The sequence below is a fragment of the Epinephelus fuscoguttatus genome, linkage group LG3 (assembly GCF_011397635.1).
Source record: "Epinephelus fuscoguttatus linkage group LG3, E.fuscoguttatus.final_Chr_v1".
Classification (NCBI taxonomy): Eukaryota; Metazoa; Chordata; class Actinopteri; order Perciformes; family Serranidae; genus Epinephelus; species Epinephelus fuscoguttatus.
In genome coordinates, this window is record NC_064754.1 from 30,155,947 (window position 1) to 30,172,307 (window position 16,361).

General features: G+C 40.4%; 1 protein-coding gene across 1 annotated transcript in view; it reads left to right on the plus strand.

Annotated features, from left to right (window-relative positions):
* Positions 1 to 16,361, plus strand: part of cc2d1a (coiled-coil and C2 domain containing 1A) — a 31,027-nt gene that overhangs the window by 10,085 nt on the left and 4,581 nt on the right. Inside the window, exons 18-27 of the mRNA XM_049567504.1 lie at positions 1,409 to 1,525; positions 3,765 to 3,838; positions 3,929 to 3,987; positions 4,080 to 4,231; positions 4,350 to 4,440; positions 4,518 to 4,673; positions 13,259 to 13,390; positions 13,501 to 13,627; positions 16,037 to 16,113; positions 16,226 to 16,273. Coding sequence (XP_049423461.1) covers positions 1,409 to 1,525; positions 3,765 to 3,838; positions 3,929 to 3,987; positions 4,080 to 4,231; positions 4,350 to 4,440; positions 4,518 to 4,673; positions 13,259 to 13,390; positions 13,501 to 13,627; positions 16,037 to 16,113; positions 16,226 to 16,273 — 1,033 coding nt within the window. The remainder of the gene's footprint in view (positions 1 to 1,408; positions 1,526 to 3,764; positions 3,839 to 3,928; positions 3,988 to 4,079; positions 4,232 to 4,349; positions 4,441 to 4,517; positions 4,674 to 13,258; positions 13,391 to 13,500; positions 13,628 to 16,036; positions 16,114 to 16,225; positions 16,274 to 16,361) is intronic.

Sequence of the window (16,361 nt, forward strand, 5' to 3'; positions counted from 1 at the left end):
AAAAATTAGTTATTTATGTATGTATTTAGTGGGGTATGCCATCGTAAAATATGACGGCAGACATTTAAAGCTTCATTCACTAACCCCAATAGCAGCTTTAAATGTGAAAAAATGGCGTTCAGTACAGCCCTATACATTTTACACTCAATTATGGGTTTTAGGGGATTTTACTCATCACAAATCACAGGCAGCTACCAAAAACACCTTTGAGATCAGCTAGTTAATTAGTCATTTTACAAAACTACACATACAATAATCTATCCTAGAGCCTAAAGCCCTCACATTGCAAATCCTGACCAACACAAATAGATACATTTCTTTAAAATCACATTCAAAGCAGGAAAATAAGCAAATTGTCACATCTCAGAGGCAAATCTTTAAAGGCGCTGTATGTAAGAATGTGGCCAAAACGGTTGCTGCACTCAAATTCAAAATACTGCCGCGAGTCGTGTCCGACCCCCCTCCCCTACAGATTCGAGATTGCTGGACAGCGGCACGCTGGAGACTCATTTGTTTGCCCACGGTCAGCTGCCGTGGCAGGGCCCCGTCGCCGCATCCTTGATCTTCGGTTTTCCAGCGGACTGTTCAAGCAAGTCCGGCTTCTCTCCTGCTAACACTGCTGCCGAGATACAGCTGAGGAGACTGCTAATGCTATGTACGGGGACACTGCTAATGCTGCTTGCCATGCTGCTGTAGCTCAGTCATAACTGTAACTGATGCTGAGACTCTACTGACTGCGTGACTGGTAGACGGCGGTGGGTGGCGCAACAGGCCAAAACACAAATTCAAAACATAAACATGATTTGCGGACCGTAATTTTTTTTTTTAAATGCAAATATTCTGGCTGTACTATTATTGTCGGTGAGATCAGTATGTTATATGAACATTAATCCTTAGTCTCTGTGACATATTAGGATGATTTTACGACCATTTGCTTTAGATTTCTTACATATAGCTCCTTTGATATTTACCTTCACAATGGCTTATCAGGTTAGTATGTTTTTATTCTCTTGTATAGATACACTACCTGTAATTGGTTTGTTCAACTCTGCACTTCATAACAGTCATGGAGTGTGGTGTCACCATGGCAACATGTGATTTTACTCGTTTCCCGGCATTAGCCTAGTACATACAGTGTAACTTTCAGGTCACACTGCATATTTTGCATTTTTCCTCACAGATTTCTCACATACATTTAACCGTTACACATCATGCATTCCCGAAGAGTCTGCATTGCTTCCTTTTCCTTCAGATATGCTTTGACAAATGTCACTGCCTAGAAACAGTTTTGGCGTACTGTCACTGCCGTCTGTGCAGAGATCAGACCTGTGACAGTTCAAGCCCCAGGCCTTCCTGTAAGACTTCTTATGAGGGTTTGTGTGTAAGGACCGTCTCTGTCTCTCCCCAGGTTCGAGAAGCTAGTTGAGGAGTGTATGAAGAACATAGAGATACTGAAGAATGCTCACGCCAAGGGCCAGCCAGTTCCCAAGTGCCGCACAGAGGAGAGGACCTTCAACATTGCCAAGTCAGCATCAAATTCATAGATAATGGATAATAATGGATGATAAAATAATATTATGTTAAAATGTATTTTCTTTGAATGGCATGTGTTCTGTAAGGACAGAGGAAGTTTAGGTCCGCATTTATTGCCACATTAGTGACTCTAAAGATGCCAGTGGTGTTCAGATAGTCCACCAATTTGGTCCAGTTTTAAATATCTCAACATTTATCAGATGATTAGCATTAAATTTTGTGCAGATATTGACAGTTTCCAAACGAAGAATCCCAATGACTTTGGTGATCCCCTGACTTTTCTTGTAGCGCAAACTTGAGGTTGATATTTTTGGCTTTTAGGGAAATATTTTAATGGAGAAGTTCACCCCAATATCAAATTTTTCCTCTTACTTTTAGTGTCATTCATCAGTCTAAATAGTCTCTGTGTGGGCTGCTGAGTGTTGGAGATAGCAGCTGTAAGCTCAGCAGCAATGTGTCCGTCCAAAAATCATGACCTGGTTACTCAAGATAATCCACACACCTTGCTGTGAGCAGTTTCATGTAGGAACCTTTTTTGCATCTCGCGCTGTCATGAGCTTCTTGTCACTGAGTAGATGTGAGCTTCATCCTGCGCAGTGGCAGGTGTAGTTTGGTAGAAAGAAAATAGTTCCTACATGAACTACAACAAGCCTTGAGTAACCGGGTCATGATTCTAGAAAGCGACATAGCTGTTGAGTTTTTTTCGTAGACATCTCTACGACCAATATCTCCAACTCACTCTGAAACAATCTAGATTAATAAACAGCCCTACAGGTAGGAGAAAAAATATGTATTTTTGATTATGGGGGTGAGCTGTTCCTTTAAAACTATTGGATGGATTGCCATGCACTTTAGTGTACACATGCATGTCCACCACAGAACGAGTTGTAATAACTCCTTTGTTTGTTAAAGGTATACTCTGCAGGATTGTTGGTTACTGTTTGTGCACACGCTCACCGGGAAAAGTAAAACCCCAGGTTTACTCTCATTTGGTGTTTTGCTTTGCTATATTTGCTTTTTTTTTTTTTTTTGGCTCTGTGTCTTTTGGACGCCTGCTACGTACCGTATGGCACGTGGTTGCTATCTTTTTATAAAAGTCAAAGTAATGATTGAGAGGAAATACTTCTGAGTCTATACATTGGTTTTAGTTTTAGAAAAATCCTGCATACTGTGTCTTTCATGTTTTTTTTTTATTAACATAAATCATGAGGCTCTCTCTTGAAACTAAATTTTTTAAAAAGGCATAGGTGATTCCTGGGTTTCAAGGTGTATTTGTGTGTATTCACCACCAGAAATCCTGTTTCCTTTTACTTGCATAAAATGAACATAAAATAAACTCTAGTTGCATAATCATTTCATCCCAGTTGAGCGAGGGTGCGTGACGGCTAAAGGGTACCAGCAATTGTTTAACTTTATGCAATCCATCCTGGCAATAACATCCTGGAACACAAATGGAAATACAGCAGTAGATCATTGGGTCATAATTGTGGTTTTGTTGTAATGTTAAAGGTACACTACGCAGGAATTGTCAGTTACTGTTATAGTAACGCTGGAGAAAGTGAAAGCCAACCCTAGATTCACTGCTTGGCGTTTTGCCTCACTATAATTGTTTGGAGGGTTTTTTTGGCCCTGTGTGCCTAATTTTCTTCGTCTTCGATGCGTGCTGCTGGCGCGGTCACTACCTTTTTGTAAAGTCCTGACCTCACCTGGGCATTGTGCCCATAAACATTCCTAACACAACAAAATAAGAAGAAAATAATAAGATACAGGCAGAATGCAGAGTCTCTACAGATAAATACACCGCCAAACACATCTAGTGGGTCATAAGTGATGATTGAGAGGGATTACTTCTGTATGATTCTATTCATTGTTTTATAAGGAAAATCCTGTCTATCTTTAAGGATTTATAAGCTTCATGTTTTAGTAGAAGCTTTAAAGCTGAACTGAATGTATATTTGATTATAAAGATTCTCAACACATCAGATGTTTGATTAAAAAAACCAAACACTTTTTTAGATATTCCCTGACCAGAGCGGTGGATGAGTCAGATTGACTCACTGTGACTCATTTTGGCTCTGCTCCAGCATCATACCAAGCTAACAGCTAGTTGACTCTGGCAGTGACTCATTCACCAGTCGGGATTGTTTTGCTTTCAGTGATGCTGGCTGGTTGTTGTCTGACACTTGTGACGCTGTTTCTGTATGGTCATGACCCCTGTTTTTGTTATGTAGGACCCACTCCAGCCTGACACTTAACGACCTGATACTGTACATCATCAAAGGCATCAACCTGCCAGCTCCCTCAGGTACTGAAGGCAGCTCTGTGTCTTTGAAAGAATCCGGCAGTAAACGTATTAAATATTATGTTCACTTAACACCTACCTCTCTGCCTTCAGGTGTCTCACCTAATGATCTAGATGCCAGTGTGAAGTTTGAGTTCCCTTTCCCCAGTGCGGTAAGAATCTTTCCCACTCAGCAGGAGATTATGGATATTTCACTCTGTTTACATCGAGATGTGTTTTAATGCATTCATTTATGTGTGTGTAGGAGGAGGCTCAGAGGGACAAAACCAGCACAGTAAAGAACACCAACAGCCCAGAGTTTAAAGAGAATTTCAAACTCAACATCAACCGCACCCACCGAGGCTTCAAACGAGTCGTCCAGTCCAAAGGCATCAAGTTTGAAATCATCCACAAGGGGTAAAAACCACAACTGCTTTTGCGGCAATATGGGCAGAAGCTTCCTTATTTATCCTCATGATTTCTGCTGTAAATGTCTGTTATGCTTTCGACAGTTCTTCTCTCTCTGTGTTTACAGAGGCCTGTTTAAAGGTGACAAAGTTGTGGGCACTGCTCAGCTGAAGCTAGAGGCTCTGGAGAACCACTGTGACATTAGAGAGATAATAGATGTGAGTGTCATTAACAAGTAAACGCACACATGCATGTACCCACCACATCTATCTAACAGCATGTATGTGTTTCGTAGGTGATGGATGGACGTAAAGCCACAGGTGGCAAGTTGGAGGTGAGAGTGAAGATCAGAGAGCCATTATCGGGAGTCGATCTCCAGCCGGTGACTGAGAAGTGGCTGGTTCTTGATCCTGTGTCATCCCTTTCTCCTCCAGAGAGACAAAAGGAGCGGGTGAGTTAAATTTTCATTTTCTCTGACTTTCATGTGTGTAGACTGAGTGAAACTGAAGCAGAGCAAATCACTGTCTTTGTGTGTGAGTGGGGTTTCTCTAGAGGACAGGAAGAACATGCAGACTCCTCCGACCAGGTCGTGTTTGAACTTAGAGCCTTGTTGTGTTTCAGTGTGAAAAACTGAGCCAGTGTGCCATCCTAAAAATTGGATACTCATGTGCCAGGACAAATGTCAATATGCTCTAAATTAGGCTTTTTTTTTTTTTTTTTTTTTTTTTTTTAAACTTTTTATTTTGCTTTTTTCAAGTGACACAGGAAGGAAAGAGAAAAAATGAAATGGAAAATAAAAAATAAAAATAAAAATAAAGAATGATAATAACAATAATAACATCATAACAACCTGGGGGAGACGTTGTATATTGTCATTCTTTTCTTTTTTCCCCTTTCTTCTTCTTCTTCTTCTTTAAGGGCGTGGCTGGGATTTGGCCTTAAATGTAGTCCATTTTTGCCACTTTTGATTAAAATCCCTTCCTTTAATTCTCAGACAAAAAGTCAATTTTTCCATGGCATATATTTCTTCAACAATGTCCAGCCATTGTCTTGGCCCTGGGGGATCGCTTCTCATCCAGTTTCTTGTCAGGGCCTTTTTAGCAGCAATAGTCAATATTTTAAAGAGGTAAATGTCTCTCTTTTCAATTACTTCAACAGGGATAAGTCCTAGATATACAGTCCGTGGGTCTTTGGGCACTCTTAGATTTAAAATTTCCTCCATTGTTTGGATAACATTATTCCAGAATAATTGTATTTTTGCACATGTCCAGAAGATATGAGAATGATTGGCTACTACATGATCACACCCTCTCCAACATTTCTGTTGTTGTTGTATTTGTTTAGTCTTAATGTGTGGAGTGATAAAAAAGCGTATAAGATTTTTCCAGCCGAATTCTTGCCATCTTCTCGAACTAGTTGAAGATTGTTGTGTGTTGCACATGGAAAACCAATCATTCTCTGACAATATGACATTGAATTCTTGTTCCCATTTTGATTTGATATATAATGAGTTTCTTCCATTACAGTTTTGGAGGCTGCTATACAGTTTTGATACAATCTTTGAGGGGGTTCTTTTATATGCGCCATCAAAAATACAATCATCTCATTAGTCTCCGCTGATAAGTGCCTATTCACTTCCTTATCATAAAAGTTACGTAGCTGTAAATAACGGTACAGGTCTCCGTTTACAAGATTAAACTCCCCTTTGAGTTTATCAAAGTTCTTAAAAGTTTTCCCTTCAACAAGTGTACATATTGCTGTTATGCCCCTCTCCGTCCACCTAATAAACGTGTCATCTAATACTCTGGGGCCAAAGTCAGGTGAATGAGAGGGCCACATCAACAACCTACTGTCACCTTCCATTTTGTTTTTCTTAACAATCTCAAACCATGTTTTCAAAGTGTTTCTCAAAATCGTGTTATCTTCCTTATGATCTATACATTTTTTCCCCCCTAATCTAGCAGGGGGTGGCACTTTATCTAAATTGAGTTCAATATTTTTCCACTTGGCTTGATATTCTGGGGAACACCAGTAGACAATGTATCGCAGTTGAGCCGCATAATAATACTGTCTAAAGTCAGGCAGGGCAAGACCTCCTCGCTCTTTATCTAGCTGGAGCGTTGTGAGTTTTACCCTTGGTTTTGCGCCTGCCCAAATAAATCTAGATATTAATTTGTTCCACACAGAGAACTGGAATTCTGGGATCCTAATGGGGAGTGAGAGGAAGACGTATAATAGCCTAGGCAGTACATTCATTTTTATCACCTCTATCCTCGAACTGAAATCTAAAATTAATGTTGACCAACGTGTTATATCTTTCTGAATTTTGTTGGTCAAAATCGGTAATTAAATTCAAACAGGTTATTTAAATTCTGTGTAATTATTACACCGAGATACTTAATCCATTTTGTGTCCCACTTTAGTTTATATTTACTCCTAATTTTACTGTTCGGTAGGTAATTTAAGCAAAGTACCTGTGTTTTTTTGATGTTCAGTTTGTATCCTGACATCTTGCCATAATTTTCCAAGGTGGTTAGAAGTCTGGGGATTGTTACGTTTGGATTCCTTAGATAGGTGATAATGTCGTCAGCAAACAGGCCTATTTTATGCTCCTCTGTTGCTATGTTAATCCCTTCCAGTTCATCATTTTGTCTGATATTCTGAGCAAGCGGCTCTATAAATAACGCAAAGAGGGAGGGGCTGAGGCAGCATCCCTGCCTTGTACCTCTGTTAAGATTAAAATTGTCTGTCAGAGAGCCATTGATCCTCAGCCTGGCAATAGGGCTACTGTAGAGAGCTTTTATACAACTAATAAATTGGTCATTAAAGCCAAATCTCTCCAGAACTTTATAAAGAAAAGGCCAACTAACTCTATCAAATGCCTTCTCGGCATCGAGGCTAATCAAGGCTGTACTGAGTTGTCTATTATTAATATGTTCTATAATATGTAGTGTGCGTCTGATATTATCCTGCGTTTGTCTGCCCTTTATAAATCCAGTTTGGTCTTCATCTATTAAGTAAGGAAGAAGATGTTCCAGCCTTCTAGAAATGATGGATGTGAATAGTTTATAATCTACGTTTAATATGGAAATCGGTCGGTAAGATTCACACAACTCTTTGTCTTTGCCTTCCTTTAGTATCACTGAAATCACCGCTTCCTTCCATGATGGGGGTATTTTACCATATTTAAGAGTCCAATTCAAAGATTTAAGTAATGTGGGTGCAAGGTCCTCCCTAAAGATCTTGTACCACTCGTTTGGGAAGCCATCACTCCCTGGGCATTTATTATTTTTCAAATTGCTGATAGCTCTGTCTAGTTCTTTCTTTGTAATTGGAGCGGATAAAGATTCATTTTGTACCTTACCTATGGAGGAGATCCAGTGATAGTAAGTATTTTTTAATCATCTCATCATCCAGTGGATCTGGTTCTGAGTATAGTGACATGTAATATTTTTTGAAGCAATTTTCAATTTCCAGAGGTTTAGAAGTTATAACGTTATTCAATGGGTCTCTAATCTTAGATATGCAGCTTTTAATTTGTTGTTTTCTAAGGCGTCGTGCCAGAATCTTTGTTGCTTTAGGGCCAGATTCGTAAAAGGTTTGTTTTGTGAATCTAATTTTCTTTTCAAGTTCATCAGTCAGGATTGCATCTATTTGTTTCCTGATTTCTTTTAACTGGTTCGTCAGTGTTACATCTATATTCGTTTGTTTTTGTTTCTCTAATTTTTTCAATTCTTCCTGTAATTTTTCATATCTTAGCCTCTTCACTTTATTCATGTAAGCTGTCCGTGATATCAAATTCCCTCTCATAATTGCTTTAATCGTATCCCATACCATCGTTGGTTCCACTTCACTATTAGTGTTATTTTCAATACAGTCCTTAATTTCTCTTTTTATATCCTTAACAGTTGTTGTGTTATTCAGAATCCCAATATTCATTCTCCACAGTGTGCTTTTATGTCTGTCATTTAATTGTATAGTTAAGTAAACTGCGTTATGGTCTGAAACATCCGAGGTTCCTATTGAGCATTCTTTCACCCTATGTCTATCTGTGATATACATCAGAAAGAAATCTATTCTTGAGTGAATCTGGTGTGTGGCTGAGAAATGGGTAAAGTCCTTCTCTGAAGCATGGAGATTCCTCCAGACATCGAACATACCAGTCTCTTTGATTAAGATGTTAAGGTTTTTTGACATATGCAGTTTGTGTTGTTTTTTACTTGTCGTGTCTAATGAGTAATTCAGGATTGTATTCCAGTCACCAGCACAGATTAATATACCCTCACTGAAAGTGACAATTTTATCAAAGAGCTGAGTAAAAAAATTTTTATCACTTTCTGGAGGAATATAGATACAAGCAAATGTGACCAATATGTTATCAAGTTTTCCTTTGACTAAAACATATCTGCCTTCCTTATCTCCTTCTGCTTTAATTAAGTCAAAATTCAGAGAGTTAGACACCATGATAGCCACTCCTCTTTTCCTGCTATTTTTGCATGCACTGAAAAAGGAATTCGAATACCCAAACCTCTTCAACTTATTATGTTCTTCATTAGACAAATTCTTTTCTTGAAGCATTACAACATGTGTTTTATCTTTTTTAAACTTAGCCAACACTTTGCTTCTCTTAATCGGATTTCTTAGGCCATTTACATTCAAAGTTGTGATCTTTAAGCTATCCAATCTTGACATAAGCATCACATGTGACAATAATCTCCCCCAGAAAAGAACACAGAACAGTAATAACGGTAACTATTTTACAGAAAAAGAGATAAGAGAACCTGGGCTTCCAAAAGGGGGGGGGAGCTGTCTCCCCCTGAGTGACCCAGTTGGAGGGTCGTGGGTTAAGCCTCTCATCTTGAGAGGGCCCGATATTAGAGATGGTTATTAATTCTAACAGAAGAACTGTCCCCATCCTGAGTCCAACTAAAATGTAACAGTAGTGGAGACCACACTACCCGATGATAATCAAGTCATTAGGCCAAAAATAAATGATTTAGTAAAATATAGTAGTAATAATAATAATAATGAATTTTTCTTTCCCCCCAAAAGGCAGGGTCGAACAATGAAAAATTACCACCCAATTGTGAGAGTAGCATGTAGCCAAAAAGAAAAAAACTCAGGCGTCCTCCGCTGTGTTGTCCCTCTGGAACTCCCGCAGTTTCTCCCTCGCTCTCTGTGAAGTGGAGTTACCTTTCTCCCGGCGGTCTGCTCTCCGCTCCCGTCCGAGAAGCTCCGAGAGATATGAATTCAGCACAGACTCTCTCTCACGCGCCTGCGGCGGGTCCACTTTGTAGCCCCGTCTGTGTAACTCTTGCCATGCTGCGTCTGCGCTGCTGTATGTTCTGACTCCGGTGTCCCAGTGGATCCTCATGTTGGTATAGGGGGTTTGGAAACGTACTCCCTTCTCCCTTAAAGCTCTCTTGATCGGGTTGTATTCCTTGCGCTTCTTGACAATCTCAGCGGCGTAGTCATGGTCAAAGTAGATCACCCGCTTGCCCAGTGATATTTTGCCCTTTCTCCAAGCCTCCTTCAGTACCAGTTCCTTAGTTGTAAACTCCTGGAAATTGACAATAATGGGTCTTGGAGGGTCTTCGGGTGGAGGTTTCTGCGTCAAGGAGCGGTGTGCCCGTTGGATTTTCAGGTCGAGGTCCTGCGGTAGCGGTAGCTCACGCTTAAGGAGTAGTGATGAAATGGGGTACCGAATCTCCCTCCTCACCTTCTGCCACTCCAAATATGCGGATGTTGTTTCTTCTAGATCGGGACTCCAGGTCCGTCACTTTAGCTTGAAGAATCTTTTGCTGTTTGGCAAAGGCAGAGAGCACCACATTTACCTCCGCCGCCCAGTCCTCCATACGCCCCACTCGGGTCTCCGCTTCGTCAACGCGGCCGGACAAACTTTGCACCTCTTTTGTTAAGTTATCAAGTTTGCCATTAATTTCTTGGCTCATGTGGTTGATTTCTTGCCGCAGGGAGTCGTTACCTTTCGTCAAATCAGATTTAAGGTCCTTAATCGCCGCCATCAAGTCGTTCGAGTTCACACTGGTTTCACCCTCCGGGGTGTCCTCCATGCCGCTGCTAACACACCGTGCCTCCAGGTTGCTAACATTAGCTTTCGCCTTCACCCCTATGCTGCCTTTTTCTTGATTTTTAGACATTTCTTCTTCTCTTTTTTGGCCTCTTGTGAGTCTCTTCCCACTCATCTAACAAAGGTGCCACTCAAAATTTAGTAAACGAGTTTTTAGTGGGAAAATAATAACTTTTCTCGGGAGCGTGGTCTCAGGTGCGTCTGACTACTCCATGAGCTGTACCGGAAGTCCTAAATTAGGCTTTTTTAACACTAAAAAAAAAGTTACAGTGCAAACAACAGCAAAATAAATTTTGAGTTGGGATCATAATGGTCTCACTAACTTAGGAAAGACTCAGCAGCTGGAAATGTCGCCATTATCTGTGTAGGAGCAGCTGAGACTGTTGCTACAATGACAATAGCTGGTCCACCATAACAGTCCACCTTGAGTGAGCCCGGTCAGGTTCCATTCTTAAGCTAACTTTGCCCTCTGGGCTAACGTCCTTCACTTTTATCAGCAAGTGGCGAGCAAGACATGGGAACTTGTCTTGGGTCTTGAAGAGTTATAGAATTCATTCACTGACAAATAGCCTCATATGTACACACACTACATGGCTATTTTTAACTTCATACTTCCTGTTCTGGTCACTGCAGCCTCACTGTCACGCGTCATCATCACACACACACACACACACACACACACATTCTCTCTATCCCTTTCGACTGCACGCTTGCTATGCACACTATCTGGCACCTAAATGAGGCACCGAAATCTGCATTGTGTATCAGTCATCTAGGAATCTGTGCCACATCCTTACACCTTTCCGACATAAGAATTTGGGGAGGGGCTACATCTGATAACATTTTGTAACATTTTAATCTGGCAAGGTTTTAGAGTATGCAGGATTTTAACGTCTCTCTCAAGATCTCTTTTATCATTTTTCACACAAGTACTTCTTGTTTTATGTGTTCAAGTCATGTATGTGTAAAGACAACTGGATAAAACATTGAAGGTGGGGCACTGTTCATTTCTGTGAAAGTTGCTCAGTGGCACATGAAGCCAAAAATGTTAACCTTCCATGTGTAAAACAACTCAAATGTTCCGCTCTGCCTCTGCATAGTTGGATCAAAAGCAAGTGCACTAGAAACTTTCGCTGGCCAAGCAGCTAAATTCTGGTTTAGTGCTCCACTGACTTAAATAGGAATAAATTATTTAATCATGCAGCTCTTTTAGACTTTATAAGTGTTATTGGACCACATGGATCAATATGTGATAGTAAAAGGAGTCATTTTGCAGGGGTTGTGACGCTCAGAAAAGTTTATCCATTGATTTACAGATGTCTCTTTCACAATGTAAGTGTATGGGAAAAAGCGTTTTGCGTCACACAGTGGACCAGAGAGTTGTAATGCCACTGTTTGGCCACTATGTCAGAATGGTTTTATAGCCCGGCGTTGTCCCTGCAAGCTTGATCCAAATGCAACACTGTAAATGCCGTCAAGGACAGATTGTTCAAAAGTCTGCAACATAGTCCCCATGTTAATGGTTATAGTGGAAACGCCAGGAATTTTAAAAAGGCTTAAGCTGGAAAAGTTGGTGTATCAATTTAAAACAAAACAAAACAAAACACGCATAACATCAGAGACGGGGGGGCTGTATTAGCTTTAACTAGACACTCTGAAAACATTACATCTTTTGCTGATCTGTATGTAACAATTTATGGCACCTGTTGAATATACATACACAGATAAATAAATAAAGTAAAATGTAACAAAGTACAGTGGAAACAGACTCGCATACAGCATGCATCTTATTTGCCCGTGAAGTTCAGGCAGGTGATAAGTGTGATCTATGTGGAGGAGACTGTAACGTTCCTCAAATTAATACATGAAACAAACAAATGCCATATTGCCATTATGTTTTCTACACCGGTTTCATTCCTTTGGCATTTGACTGTGGCTCTTTTAACTCAACAGCTTGTTACATGCTCTTGTTCTGCAATGATTTAATTGCACTTGACCAAGGAACTGACACCACCAGCTGTTTATCTCAATGGTCTAACCCCTAATATTGACTTAACTGTAGTGCATGGAAACATGCATTCATGAAGTCACATTTTCTTTTGCCCATTCTTTGGAAATTTGGTTAAAAGTTGCACTATATTTAGATGGGAACTTGACTTGTGACAGCAGGCCCTCGCCTCACCTTCAGCTATGACTGTAATAGCTTTAAACAAATAGACTCCTTCACCTGCAAAATGACCATTTTGTGTATCAATGACTTGCCACATGTTACTTTGATTATGTGTTTTTCTTACATGCCTCCACAAAGAATCCAAAAGCAGAGAACGTTCTTCATGAATTGAAATAATCAGGGTCCACACTTTATAGCAGAACAGCCGCGAAACTATATCAGAACAACACAGTCTCACACAATTTGTGCAGCATAATCAAAGTCTCATGCACATGCTCAGGCAGGTTTGGAAAGTACTGATCATTCAACTGGATAAAAAGAGACTTGGATTATACTGCACCAGTTTGTAAGCAGATATTTTGTTGTAGTTTTGCTGTTGTTAAAGGCGGACCCTAATTACTTCAATTCATGAAGAATGTTGCCTTATTTTTTGGATTCTTTGTTCACTGTGGAGACATGCATGAACAACAAAATGTTTAAACAAAGTCAGTGTAACACAGGGTGAGTAACTGATCTACAAAGTGTCATTCTGTGGGTGAGGTATTTCTTTAAACACACTTAAGACCTGGTTGGACGACACGTTGTACAAACTAGTTTGTCTCAAGCATAACCGGCCTTCAGTCAGTTATTAATGTGCTGTCATCCTGCAGCCTCCTTTGCAATGTAACTCCTGCATGTAAAGGCTTACATGCAGGAGTTACAGAAGCTAACACCATTGACACAAAAACGTATTGATAATGTCGGGTCAGATCAGTGTGTGTGTGTTTGTTTGAATCAGGCTCCATCTCCTCGGTCTAAACCCAGACATGAAGTGGGCAGCAAGAGCAGTCATCCCAGCAGCTCTCCTCCACAGTACAAACTCCACAGCTTCAGTATCCTCAACTATGACAGGGAGCGGCTGGATAGAAAGGTATTGGTGTGTGTTTGTGTGGTCTAAGCCCATCCACAGCATCCACTTCTCTAATGTGTGTGATGCCCTGAAGGCACCAAAGTCTCGCCAGTCATTACGCTGTCTCTCAGATTGCAGAGTACGAAAAGGCGCGACGGGATCCCCCAGCCGACCTCGTCCATCAATACAAAGAGGTCACACGCAGACTGCAGTGGCAGAAAGCACAGCTGGAGCGAGGCTCTTCTGCTCTGCTGACAGGTAACACACACACAGAATACATAAGAACTTGCACTTTACCAACATATGTAAGTATATGCAGGGGTGGAATTTTCATTTTTGGGAGAGTGGGGGTGCATTGATTGATATTCTGACTGACCCCATAGGTAAAAAAGTGCAGAATAAAACCACACTGGATATGGTGGGAGTACTTACTTCATCTCCTCGTGCTTGGATTAAATACAAATTCGCCCTGATATCTGCCCTACACCCCACAGCAATATGCAAATGAAATTATGTATTTATTATAAAACTAGAGCCTCGAGGCTTTTAAGTACAAAGCTGTCATAGGCACAAGATTTCACAAAGACACCTTTATAAAAGAAGTTACTTTTACACAAGGCAATATATGAGGTTATGTCGGCACATTTAAGCCCTCACATTGTTTAAGAAACTAAGCACAATAAAGGTGGTGCAATAAAGCAAAATGTATAAAGTGAGGAGTACAATGCATTTTTTCATGGCAGTATGCATGTGATATATTAAAAACTAATTTTTAACTCCATTAAACTGGATGGAACATAAGATTTCAAAATGTATCTTCTGGCTCTGATCACACAGAAAACATTTTAGTAGCTGGAGGCGCCTTTTTGTCATTGTTTTCAATGGGAACGAAGCTTTTTGCTCGCTGTTTTTGAGTTGTGATGCGCCTTGTGTTTCTGCACTCTGAGTGCCTGGCGTTTTTGCTGAAGCGCTCTGGACTCCTCGAGTTGAAAAAACTTCAACTCAAAGCGGAAAAACGCCACACAATATCTCTTTTTTCGCAATCTTTTTCTCATTGTCCAATCGGATGTTTTGAGAGGCGGGCCTTCTGCGGTGGTGGTCACGACAACAATTTTACAGTTGGTAAACAGAGGAGGAGAAACTGTTGGTAGCAGTTGCTGGATACCCAGAGCTATATGGCCTGACAATATACACCAGGTTGTCAAACTGCCCCCGAGGCATCCTAAAATATGCCTGTAAACAGCCATCATGGAGGAGAAGCTCCTGGACCAACTGGTGGTACTCTCCATGATCCACCCTTCTTATTAGGGTCTCATGTACCCACACAGATCTCCGTTTCCCTGTGTGCAACCAGCCTCTCACCCTCGACCAGAGCTACAGCAAGTACCCTCTGCCTGAACATTTTAGGAACTAGATAAAATAAATTCAATACAATAAATAAAGTGTAAATTGATTACACAGGAAGGTTAGAATAAGGAGGTGAGTCTGTGGTTGCCTGGCAACAATAGAAAGGTGCAACAGGCGTTTTTTTGCTCAGTACAAAATCACCTGAGTAGATACTATAATTGAACATAATAAAAGCAAAGTAAAGTTAAAAAAAAAAAAGGAAAGAGAAAAAGAGAAAAGAAATGTGCTTAATAAAGAAAGACATTTTTTCCCCTTCCAGTAATTGCCTTCCTGAAAAAAGTGCTCACATACAATGTGGCAGTATCCTTATACTTTTTCTAAATAAACTGTCCACTTCTGCCATCTTTTCTCTAACAAGCCTTCCCTCACATGTAGTACATGAGTCAGTTTTTCCATTGTCCTTATTTCCTTTATGACGTCCAGCCACTGGTTCTGGGTAGGAGATTCAAGTTTGTACCAGTTTCTAGTAATGGCTTTCCTAGAAGTTGTAAGACGTACCTTAGCCAAACAGCGATCCTCCATCTGTACCACTGGTGCAATGTGTCCCAAGTACAAAGTAACACGTTTTTGGAATCTTATATCTAAGCACCTTGGTCAAAACTGAGTGTACATCCTCCCAGAATGATTTCACTTTTACACAACTCCAAAAATATGTGTATGATGTGCATTTAAGGAACCACATTGTCTCCAACATGGCTGAGGTGTTGATAATCTTTTACTTTGGATCTTAAGTGTAATAAAAAACCGAACCGAGTTTTTCCAATTGAACACCCTCCATTGTTGTGAGCTAGTGGAAGTATGCCGGAGTTCACACGTCATACCATTCATCTGATGTAATTTCCACTTCTAATTCGTCTTCCCATTTTGATTTCAGATATAATGTTGAATTGCCCTTACATTCCATAAGACTCTCATAAAACCTGGAGATTACAAAACTCTTTCTTTGTGATCGGGGCCTTACAATGTTTAATCTCGACACTCCAGCCACCACTTTTTAAAAGTCAGGTTTTAAAATTCTTTTTAGTTTTTCATTTCCATTCTCTCCATTCTTTCACTATGTATCCTACAACTTATAAAACACAAATACCATCCAACTTCCATAACTATTTTCAGATGTAATGCGTTTTTGGAGGAATCCAATACTGACTTCTAAAACAGTGCAAGGGACATGTCCCCTCTGTCCCCCCTCACATAAATTATGCCCCTGAGTTCATGTCTCAACCTCTCAAACACCCACATTTCCTTTCTCCGTGTGTACAGAGTATGAAAATGTGTTGCGGCGCTCCTGCCAAGGGTATGCTGACTCCGTGAAGAAGTATTCCAGCCAAGGCAACAGGGTGAGTACAGCTGTACAGAGAACACTTGTGTGTGTGTGTGTGTGTGTGTGTGTGTTATTGTGTGTGTGCATGTTGGGTCTTATTGTGTAAAGTCTTCTCTCTCTTTTTATAGGATGCTGCCAAGGATGCACTGGGCAGGCTGAAGATGGTAGAGAATGAGGTAAGGGTTGCTGTATACTGTCAGTATGAGCAGAAGTTTTATCATGATGTGTGTGTGCATATGTTGAATGTAATATACTCCTTTTCTC